Below are 12,037 nucleotides of genomic sequence, written 5' to 3'. Positions count from 1 at the left end.
TAGTCAGTGAAAAAAGGTAGTCGACGAACATTTTTTGTCTTAGTTTTAGTCGACGAAATCAACAGTGATACAACACATATAACACCATTTGACATTTTCATTAACCCATTTTGGGCCGGGAACCCCTGTCGGTGTTAGCATCATGTTATGCTTTAGCTATTGAAAAATAGTGTTAGCATCATGTTATGCTTTAGCTATTGAAAAATAGCAGATCCACAAGCTCATAGCGCGCCACCGAGTGGCGCGCTACGAGCTTGTATAGGTCTGCTATTTTTGAAAAATCGAAGAACGACTGACGTAGAAACATAGCTTTTTCAGAAAACTGTCATTTTCAAACAGACATCTTTAGAATCTGATCTCGGGTCAGAATGGGTTAAATGCATTTAGTATATAGTTTGACACGACTAAAGACCTTTCCTCCCCCGTGTCTCTGTCTGTCCGTCTGTCTGTCCGTCCGTCCGGCAGTACTTCTCGTGGTGCGTGGTGCTCAGTCTGCTGGCGTGCTCGGCCTTCCTGCAGGTCAGCAGCATCGGCAAGCTGTTCCTCATGCTCTTCATGGAGCTGCTCTACCTCCTCATCCTGGAGGTGCCCGAGGTCAGCCTCTTCGACAACCAGGACCTGTTGATCATGGCCAACGCCATGTAAGTTGCTTCTTATACAAATCTAAATCATGAAATACCTATGTGTGTCTATATCAGTGGTGCTCAATATGTCATGTCAAGGACCCCAGACATTATATGTAATTGGCCCGCCGACCCCCATCTGAAAATATGTTGTTCCAGCAGGGACCCTGTTTTAAGACCCTCTCTGTTCTTCTCCCCACAGTGACTCATTCAATGGAACAAGGTGAGACTGATGATGAACTGTGTAGTATATGTGTCTGGAGAAAGCTAATAGCCAATCTATTGGAACTACAGTATAGATAGTTCCGGTGATCCTGGACTGCACCAACACAGAGTAAATAAGATGGTTGAATGGAGTGATAACAACCATTAACACAAAAAAAGACAGAAGAGATAGTTTTTGGTACACCACCAGAGACACACAGATCCCCCGTTGCTATTCATGGTGAACCGATCAACCAGGTACAGTATGTTCGTATACTGTGAGCACTGAGCGGACACCAACACACAAGGCACTGTTTGAGGCTGGGACCACCACGGCCGTTTATTGTATATAAATGCGCTCTTACGCGCGCGGCATCAAGTGCAACTCAAAATGTCTGTTGTGGGGTAGCTGTTTCACCGGACCAAAAAACACACAGAGTTCAAGTTCAGAGTGCTAAAGCAAGGGCACTTTTATTTGTTTTCGCATCAAAAAAGGGTAACTCATAGGCTCGCCCACTCTAGGGAAAGGGGCTTTGACTCAGTGGCTCTTGCTTTGTCAGAGCATGGTCATCAAATAAAGTTCCTTCTGTTTATTAAGGCTGGGGACCTTGTCCCACAGCATTCATCGGGGGGGCTAGGGACACTCCGGTGTCCCAGCCAGTATGCCTCTAGTTTCCAGAGCCCAGCGGTCACTTTCAGGTATTGGGTAGGTGAGCCTGAGAGATGAGATGCACAGAGTTAGTATTGACATCACATCAAGTTAACGTCGGGCTCATAACTGGTATATTAAATAGGAGGGGGAATCTGCATGGTTCAGTCTTACCGGATTGCCGCACGCCAGCCTGTCTCTCGGGAGAGTCTCTGAGAGTGTGCGCCGGAGAGGACAGAGACTTTTAAGCTGCCTGGGTGTGGTCGCGCAGCCGGTGTCCCATTAAGGCCGACGAGGAGCCGGGCTGGGATGTACCTCCCTTCCAGGACCCGCCCTCGTTGCCGTTGGCAACGCTTCACTCTGCCTGTCTCTCTCCCACTCTCCCCGAGGTGGCTATGCCGTGGCGCGCGGTCCCGGACCGAGACGCCACACTGTAAAGAACGTAAACTCCGCCTCTTCTCTGGCGGGGGTTGATTTAGGGTCCTCTTCCCTAACAGGCTTTAGTGCGCCCTATATATATATCACACTCTCTGTCCCCGGGTTTGACAGGTGCCTGTCAGTAGTCTCCCGGGGGAAGTGGAACTGTCATCAAATTGAGCGGGGTAGCGGGTTACCTATAAGGAAGAGAATATAGGCTTTTAGTATCATGGTCACATTCATGTAATATGACTGGTGTCGCGGTGTGAGGTGATGTGTGAGGTGTCACTTACCGCCGAGCATGCCCCGTCATGTCCCTTTCAACTGCCAGTGGGGAATGAGCGCAGGACCAGACATACCTTTCCTTTTATCTCGGCTGTGTGCGTGCACTTGGCCTTGAGCCAATAGGTGGGCTGGGTAATATGTCTGGTCGATGACGAGGCCGAGGAGGCGTGTTCTCCTTCTGCCTCCTCCCCACTGGCTGTCTGGGCTACTATAACTCTCACCTGGCGGCTGGTTTGCCTAGCGACACCCCACAGTACAAATACCTAGGAGTAGTAATAGATAGACCATTATGTTGTTATGGAAAATCGTGTGTGTAAGAAAACAAAGCAAAGAATCTACTTCCTTCGCCACCTAAGATCCTTCGGTGCTAGTAGACGGATTCTTCTTTTGTTCTTCACGTCTGTTATTATGAGTGTTCTTCAGTACTGTATAGTACCACCTGGTATGGATGTTTGTCTGTAGCCCTAAAGTCACAACTTCTGCAACAATTTGTTCAAAGATTATTGGACAACCACTTCAGAGACTCGTATGATAACAGCATCCTACGGTTAGCAAGGAATAACACCTCTAATACTAGCCATGTGTTGTATGGAGAATATACAGGTTGCTACCTTCGGGAAGGAGATATGGTGTACCATTATACAATAAGGTCAGACTAAAGAGGTCCTTTGTCCACCAGTCGACTCTGAGACTTAGTTGTAGTAGCCATGGGGTAATCTAAGCGGTGGACATTGCTCTTGTCTTCATGTTGTAACGGTTTGACTTGATGTTACTCTGTTTTTGGGGTGCCAACACAATTTTAGTCCAGTTTGGACAAAACTGCTTATTTTTTTAAAGTCCACCTTACAAAGGTACTGTACTACAGTAAGTGTAAATTATTAGACATTAGCCCCATCTGATTAAGCTAACTTCCTCATTACACAATTAGCTAACGACACGTCAACCTTACAAAGGTACTGTACTACAGTAAGTGTGAATTATTAGACATTAGCACCATCTGATTAAGCTAACTTCCTCATTACACAATTAGCTAACGACATGCAGCCTGGTAATTAACAACACAAGTCGGCATTTATCGGGTGTCCTGACGATAACTGGTGTCTCAACCAGCTGGTTCCTATCTCTCCGCTCCTATCAAATAAACAATACAAATGCCCCCAAAAAATGATAACTTTAAATGATTTAGTGGACGTCTTCTTATCGCTAACCTTGGTATTGCTGGAGAATAAAATAATGGAAGCTTATTTTTCACATCGTTGCTGCCAGGGCAGACACTTTTTTCCTTTAAAAAAAATGAATAAATCAGTGCTATTGAGAACCCTTTACCGTACGTCTGTGTGGGTTTCATATAGTATTGAAAAAGCTACTAAACCTCTCCACGTTAATGGTCAAAACCTGTGATGATAATATCCAACAATGTATAAAGTCATTGTACCAACTTTGATGAGGTATAGTATTGTGGTGTTCTAAAAACGTTATTTTATATACATGTATTTCCTGAAAAGTTCATATTTTGTGTGTGTGTGTGTGTGTGTGTGTGTGTGTGTGTGTGTGTGTGTGTGTGTGTTGTGTGTGTGTGTGTGTGTGTGTGTGTGTGTGTGTGTGTGTGTGTGTGTGTGTGTGTGTGTGTGTGTGTGTGTGTGTGTGTGTGTGTGTGTGTGTGTGTGTGTGTGTGTGTGTGTGTGTGTGTGTGTGTGTGTGTGTGTGTGTGTGCGTGCGTGCGTGCGCGTGCGTGCGTGCGTGCGTGTGTGTGTGTGCGCATGCCGCGTGGGCGGGTGATATGAACTCAGCTGTGAGGTGGACTCCAAGGTTTCCCTAAAGATCATGACTCCAGTGGTCATCACGGTGTTTGTCCTGGCCCTGTATCTTCACGCCCAGCAGGTGGAGTCCACAGCCCGGCTGGACTTTCTCTGGAAGTTGCAGGTGTGTGTGTGTGTGTGCGCGTGTACTGTACACTGTACAGTGTACGATGCACGCGTGTGCGATGCACAAACCCTTTTTTTGTTATAGGATCTAAGAACCTTTCATTCAAAGTGACAGCCTCTCTATTCTCCGGGCTTCACTTTTTTAAGTACATCTCAATGGATTCCTGACTACAAAAAGTCGAAAGATTGCCTCTCAACAATTATACCACGTTTATATAATTGACATATCAATCTTCTCAGTACAACTTTGAGATGCTTATGCAAAGATTTTTTTTTGTGTGCTTTCCCCACCCACTGCCAAAGGTGGAAAGTAACTAAGTATGTTTACTTAAGTACTGTACTTGAGTATTTCCAATTTCCAATACTTTAACTTCTACTCCACTACATATTAGAGCCAAAATTTAAGCAATAAGCCACGAGAGGTCTCAGGTTACCGGGTATTTTACACTGGCTGGGGGCGTAGTCTTCTACCTCCCAGCCAGTGTAAAATACCCGGTAAGATGGGGCCTCGAGTGGCTTATTGCTTTTCTAAAACGGTTACAAACATATAGCAATATTAACCTAACAAAACTATTGAATTCACAAAAGTAGCTACGCTTTGCGCCACCATAGCGAGTGCACATAACTTCCTTGTTGTGCTCGGCAAGTATGCTATGTGACGGGAGAACAGCGCTTGATGTCTTTACGGGGCTGCCTGGAGCCACACATTCACAGTCATATGAGCCGGGCGGTGCTTAGACGCCCGCACGGCATGTGTCTGTAAAGCGCATGTGTCTGTAAACCCCTTCCCCAGTTCAGCTACAAGGCTGCAGGATGATACAAAGTGATTGAAGGAGTGGGTTATCGGTGAAATTTACACCGGTCACGTGACGGTAACCAGCCACGGTAACCAGCCACCACCTCATAGCGCGCCACCGAGTGGCGTGCTACGAGCTTGTAAGTCTGCTATTTTTTTTTAATCGAGGAACGACTGACATTTTTAGAATCTGATCTCAGGTCAGAATAGGTTAATCAGACCAGTGTGTGAATCTCGTATGAATCTGATCTCGGGTCAGAATGGGTTAAGTAAAACAATTGAGTATACTTTCTTCCACCCAACCAACCCAACCACAGGCCACGGAGGAGAAGGAGGAGATGGAGGAGCTCCAGGCGTACAACCGCCGCCTCCTCCACAACATCCTGCCCAAGGACGTGGCGGCGCACTTCCTGCAGCGCGAGCGGCGCAACGACGAGCTGTACTACCAGTCGTGCGAGTGCGTGGCGGTCATGTTCGCCTCCATCAGCAACTTCTCCGAGTTCTACGTGGAGCTGGAGGCCAACAACGAGGGCGTGGAGTGCCTCCGGCTGCTGAACGAGATCATCGCCGACTTCGACGAGGTGAGAGAAACGAACGGGAAGAGGAAAAAACACCCTGAATGCCTCATCATGATGCACATTGTTGCTGTTTGTCAGAGCTTGGCATTTTCATATTTAAACGTTTTTAAACCCATTTTGACCTGAGATCAGATTATATAAAAAATGTCTTCTACATTCTGACAGTTTTCTGAAAAAGCGATGTTTCTATGTCAGTCGTTCTTCGATTTTTTTCAAAAAATTGAGATACGAGCCCGAGAGCGACGATATCTGTCCAAAATATTGGCAGACAACTAGCAAAATTCAGTTTATCCCATTTTGGGGCGGGCGGGCGGCCAATTACATATAATCTTGGGGGGTCCTTGACATGAAAATGTTTGAGGTTTTTCAGAAAACTGTCAGGATTTAGAAGACATTAAAGGTAGTGTAAGTGATTTCACTCAAAAAAACCTTAGGTTTCGTTTTTGGCTGTGGGACCTAAGCCTTCGTCCAATCAGGATAGAGAGTCAAAAACGAAACCTAAGGTTTTTTGACCCCCAGGGGTTAACTGGGGACAGGGAGGAACTCCTTATATGGTCAGCACACTCTATAGTAGAGAGGATTATCACAACAAAACAAAAAAATAAGTGATATTTGAATTAAGTGAAATCACTTACTCTACCTTTAAGTAGAATCGTTCTCAGGTCGAAACGGGTTTAATATTCAGGCCTGCGCCGTGTGTGTGCCCCCCCCACCCAATCCCCCATTAGATCATCAGCGAGGACCAGTTCCGGCAGCTGGAGAAGATCAAGACCATCGGCTCCACCTACATGGCGGCCTCGGGCCTCAACGACTCCACGTACGACAAGGCGGGCCGCACGCACATCCGCGCCCTGGCCGACTACGCCATGAGGCTCATGGACCAGATGAAGTACATCAACGAGCACTCCTTCAACAACTTCAAGATGAAGATAGGTGAGCCGTGAAACTCAGCATCTATCTGTCTGTCTGTCTGTCTGTCTGTCTGTCTGTCTGTCTGTCTGTCTGTCTGTCTGTCTGTCTGTCTGTCTGTCTGTCTGTCTGTCTGTCTGTCTGTCCGTCCGTCTGTCTGTCTGTCTGTCTGTCTGTCTGTCTGTCTATCTAGGAGCATTTTTTTCAATTTTTAAGAAATCTGTTTATTGGATTTTTATAAAAAGAACATCCCCTCCCATGTGGGGTCAAACATACATTTGACCCGAAGGCGGGGTTGGCGAAAGGGCCTTTCTGTGTGGAGTTTGCATGTTCTCCCCGTGTCCCCTAGGGTAGGTACCCTCACAAAAACATGCAGTAATCCTGGTCTCTAAACTGCCTCCCCCTGGCCAGCCGGGGCGCCTGATGGAGGGGAAAGGAACTGGTTGGAATAACGTGTTCCTTCCACGCGCTACGTCCAACCAGGGAAACTCCCCCCTGTCAGGTGTAAAGGAGCAACTTGGACACTCAGGCATGAAGGGAGCATGAGTTAAGTCCGTTGCTCTCCCCAGGTTGGCGGAGGGTGCGTAGGGTGAAAAATGGGTTACAAAATCGTGGGATAAAAAATATATATATTTAAAAAACATACATTTGTGTACATGTGTAATACGTAGATAAACTAGATATTAGATAACCCCTCATCCACCCACTATACCCACCCACTCTTCCCCGATGCAGAGACAGTACTGCAGGAAAGGAACATATAGAGCAAAAATAATTAATACAAAAAGATAGATAGAGAGCGAACAGAGATAAAATGCTTTGCTTAGTAGTTGACGGAACGATATTTGTCTTGGCCATGTCTACAAGAGAGAAAAAAAGAGGGGAGAGAGGACCACCTTTAGACGCCGGTTTACACAACACACGTACAATGCATACACGTAGGCCTATGGATTCACCTTTACCTAATTCAAATATCGCTCATCCCTGGGATATGTCAGTGTTTTTTCCATTGGTCCACAAAGAGCGTCCATGTTTGCTGGAAAGTTCTCATGGGAACCATTAAGTGAGAATCTAATCTTTTCAAGCTTATAAGGTCGAATAGCACGTCCTTCATCGATCCGTTGTGTGTGTAGGTGCATGCATGGGGAAACCTGTTTCTATTTGAGGAGTAGAAGACGTCTGGCTAAAAGAGATTATTCTCTTAAGGTATGGAGGAATATTAGTCCCTGGGGGGAACACCAAATAGGGCCGTTAGCGGGTTGGGTGGGATGGATGGATACGGGTGCAGGTCTTTTTTCCGACAGCATATTGAAACCTCAATCCTAACCTAACCCTAACCGCAAGTACGGGAGCAGCGCATGTCGGACCATCGCTTTTTCGCATCGCAGCGAATGTCCTGCCGCTGCGGATCGGATCGTTGCCCCGACGGCTAGAATGCTGTCGGAAAAAAGGCCGCCTCCCGATGGATACACCCAATATATCAGAGTAGGATTTAAAATAAATATATCTGTTCAGAAATCCACGAACCTGGGGCATGACCGAAACATTATGTGACAGGCCAGCAGCGGGTTGTCACTCTACATCACACGCATCGCTAATATCTGGACATATCTGTGCTAGTCTTGCGTTATAGTGTAATGAACCTTGACGAATGATCTTACTTTGGATGAGACGTGCGATGAGACGAGATGTCTATAGCACAGATTGAGGAACTGTGAACTTAGACTCAAAGTGGTCTTCCATGTTGTCGCATCGGGCAATTCTAACCCCCAGGTCCCAGAAACCCAGTTTCTTGGTTTATTGAATTAAGTTCATTATTATTTTGTTGAATTTCAGCCCTTAATTTGTATATAGAGCGTCGCAGTCCCACCCCCGCCAGGCCCAGGAAATGAATCCCAATGCATTTTTCCCCATAGACATTTCAAAAAGTTTACGGTTTACGGTTACGCCGCGGAACAAAGCCAACTCGAGTCGTGACACATTTTGCTCACATTTATTTGCGAGGGGCATGGGGGCTCAATTTGTGTCTTATAACCTTCATAGATGATATAAATCCACTGAGAAACGGACCTTCGGCTCTCCGCAGTCACAGAAGTATCAGAAATGACCCAAACTATACATGCCTGTTCTTTCAGACAGCGCTCTAGTGAAGTGTGTGTGTGTGTGTGTGTGTGTGTGTGTCGCCTCTTTTCTACTAGGTCTGAACATCGGCCCGGTGGTGGCCGGCGTGATCGGAGCCCGGAAACCTCAGTACGACATCTGGGGCAACACGGTAAACGTGGCCAGCCGCATGGACAGCACCGGCGTACCGGAGAGGATCCAGGTGAGAGAAGAAGGTCTTCGCTTTGGAGAGGAGAAATGCATTTATGCATGTACATATTCCTATGTAAACTTTTTTTTGAGTGGTGCAACCACTCCTATAGCCTCGGAAACCCAGACGTTTTTTTTTATTTCCAGGGAGGAAAAAAAAAAAGTCTGGGGCCGAGTCCACTTGAAGTGCAAACGTCGCTGTGTGTGACCATCTTGAACTGTGACACTCTCTGGGGATTTGACCCCAAATTGTGTAATCCCCAATACATACATAATGTTGGTTGAGAATTATGTGTGTTGAAGACAGCAGTGGTCATGTTAATTAACCGCCCTATTTTATACGTTGGCTGTTTAGAAATAGCCAAACTACAAGCTCACAACCAGCTTGAGGTTATAGATCAACTATTTTTGAATGAAGTTGAAAGATTTAGCTTCTTTTAAAATGATAATTATTTTTCCCCCCGCATATGAATGCCAAAATAGAGACGCCAGGTTTGAAGTGTTTAATCTCTGGATGTGTTTTATTGCTCAGTGGGATGGTCAAAAATTATGAAAAACGAGGATTAAAAAAACAAATCAAAAAACGATGTTTTTTGATTTTTATGTCACAATCCCTTTATTAACCATGTCCTTCCCCTCTTTCCCTAGGTCACCACGGACCTGTACCAGGTACTGAGTTCCTACAACTACACCCTGGAGTACAGAGGTGTGGTCACGGTCAAGGGCAAAGGAGAGATGATGACCTATTTCCTCACCGGAGGACCTCCCAGCAGTTAACAGCCGCTAAGAGACGCACAACAAACCCTGGGGGGGGGAAGGAGGTGGCTTGAAACACAACGTGGCAAGTCAACAACGCCTTTTGTCACGACAAGCAGGCTCAGGGAACTGTAAATCGCGCCTGTGTTGGGCCGAGACCGAACCTCACATAGTCCCACACCAAGCCCCTACATACGTGGCTCCAGCCGACCCCAAATGTCCGGAATGGACAAGACAGGAATGGCGCCGACCCCCTGCCGGCTCCGCTCTGAATAGAGCGGGGGGGGGGGGGGGGGCAGAGATTTAAGGTGACCAAAGACGTCCAATCAGACTGCGGAGACAGATTTTGCCAGCTGTCAGTCAAGGAAGGTCCTTATAAGGACGTGAAGGAGCCCCGCTTGGAGTCGGTCTTCTCGCAAAGTTCTCTGACAAAGTCTAATCACGTCACAGCTCTGCCAGATTGCAACTGAAGGATCCAAGTGTTGAACAAAACCCGCATGAGGACAATGATTACTTTCTCTTCCTCTCTCTTATACACACACATAAAGATAACGCACTGCTTTTATCTGTGTGTGTGTATATATAGCATAATATGTGTAAAACCTGTGCGCTGTTTGAGTGATACAGACACATCGCAGATCTACGAAGCGTGGACGACGACGCGAGCATGGTAGCAGCCAGCACCGCAGCAATACCCATCCCCCTTTACAGCCAATGAGTATGAGATGGAGATGTTACTGTAATGTGTGCCCGCTGCAGTCTATAGGTAGACAGTGTGGACACTGTTACCCCGCATCTATATAGGGAGGCATGAATCGACGAGAGAGAAAACGCTGGGCGGAATGTTGTGTGTTTACAGACCGCTTCCCGTCAGGAACACGCACGCACACACACACACACACACACACACACGGCTATAAACATACGTACTGTATATGCAGCATACACGTGTACTGGTGTACAAAAAAGGCCACACGCACACACACACACACCCACACGCTTCACGCGCTTTGACTGAAGACACTTTTCAACTTAAGATGTCAACGAAAAGCTTTTCCTGTTTTGTTTTGTATTTCTGACATTTTGTATTTTGAGTCCAAAAAAACACCAAACCCCTATCAGATATTTTAGAGTATATATTTTGTACATTAATATATTACAGAGAGCTATCTATAAAAAAGAAATGCCATTGTGTATTCGGATGTACGCAAAAATGATCATGTTTATGCACAGATGTTAAAGGGACACTTCACCCTTTTTGCAAAAAAATATATGTTAATGACGTTTAGAAGCTTTAGATCACTTTCCTGGGGGTATTTATGTGTGTAATTTGTGGTTTTAGATATTTTAGATTGTAGCAGTGAGCCTGTTGTCTCTGATGTCATGGACACTGGTCTCACTACCTTCCTGGACTACAATTCCCATAATTCTTTGGTGCACTGCTCCTCCTTGTGGATAGGGGGGAGAGCTGTCTTACTGAGACAACATGTAGTCCAGGAAGGAAGTGAGCCCAGTGTCCATGACATCAGAGACAACAGGCTCACTGCTACAATCTAAAATATCTAAAACCACAAATTACACACATAAATACCCCCAGGAAAGTGTTCTAAAGCTTCTAAACGTCATTAACATATATTTTTTTGCAAAAAGGGTGAAGTGTCCCTTTAACAAAGGGGGCGAGCGGTTTATTTTATTGTATTGCCCAGCTTATTTATGGTTCACCGGCTTTTTGACATCTTGTTTTTTCAGATATCAGTAACCACTTTAACCCCCAGCATCCGTATTCCGGGGGGAAAACGTTTGCAGATAATTGCCGATCTTGGCAAAGTAGCACGTTTTAGATCTTTTTAGATCTGCAATTTACAGGGAAGATATTTAACCCATTCTGACCTGAGATCAGATTCATACGAGGTTTCCACTGGACAACACACTGGTCTGATTAACCCATTCTGACCTGAGATCAGATTCTAAAAAATGTCAGTCGTTCTTCGATTTTTCAAAAATAGCAGACCTACAAGCTCGTAGCGCGCCACTCGGTGGCGCGCTATGAGCTTGTAGATCTGCTATTTTTCAATAGCTAAAGCACAACATGATGCTAACACCAAAACGGGTTCCCGGTCAGAATGGGTTAATGTAGAGCTAAAACGGCAAAGACAGCTACACACCTGCTTCGACCGGCAATCACCATGTATGTTCTCGTCAGGACCATGAAAGGGAGGCAATATGTACATGTCCACATACTGTCTATACCGCGCCCACCTCGTCAAACCGACACCCAGTGGTGGACAAATCGACAAGCGAGCAATGTGTTGTCAGCTTGTAGGGGAGCAATTAAGGCTCATACATAGTCTGTGGTGGTTTAGGTGACCACCACCGAACTATACAACATGACGTCACAAGCCGCGGTGAAGAGCAAACCACCGCTCCAGCCCTTCTCTCTGTTTTTACTCACCACTGCTCAATGTTATTTTGCGGTGGTCAGCTCACCACCGAAAATCCAGACTATGAATAGGCCTTTAGTTCGGTGCGCTACACACCCCGCACGCAGCTGAGTGAAACCGGGTCGTTTCGGACGGGAAGCGAGT

General features: G+C 46.1%; 1 protein-coding gene across 1 annotated transcript in view; it reads left to right on the top strand.

Annotated features, from left to right (window-relative positions):
• The window catches only part of adcy5 (adenylate cyclase 5), a 109,425-nt gene extending 99,729 nt beyond the window's left edge, over positions 1-9,696 (top strand). Inside the window, exons 15-21 of the mRNA XM_080785004.1 lie at positions 466-641; positions 826-846; positions 3,969-4,101; positions 5,217-5,480; positions 6,206-6,410; positions 8,585-8,709; positions 9,345-9,696. Of these exons, the coding sequence (XP_080641130.1) occupies positions 466-641; positions 826-846; positions 3,969-4,101; positions 5,217-5,480; positions 6,206-6,410; positions 8,585-8,709; positions 9,345-9,473 (1,053 nt within the window). The 3' untranslated portion in view covers positions 9,474-9,696. The remainder of the gene's footprint in view (positions 1-465; positions 642-825; positions 847-3,968; positions 4,102-5,216; positions 5,481-6,205; positions 6,411-8,584; positions 8,710-9,344) is intronic.
• The last annotated feature ends 2,341 nt before the right edge of the window (positions 9,697-12,037 follow it).

Source organism: Protomyctophum bolini (genome assembly GCF_963924005.1).
Source record: "Protomyctophum bolini genome assembly, chromosome: 16".
NCBI classification, from domain to species: Eukaryota; Metazoa; Chordata; class Actinopteri; order Myctophiformes; family Myctophidae; genus Protomyctophum; species Protomyctophum bolini.
Note: the sequence above shows the minus strand (reverse complement) of the source record. Positions and strands in the feature narration are given on the sequence as shown.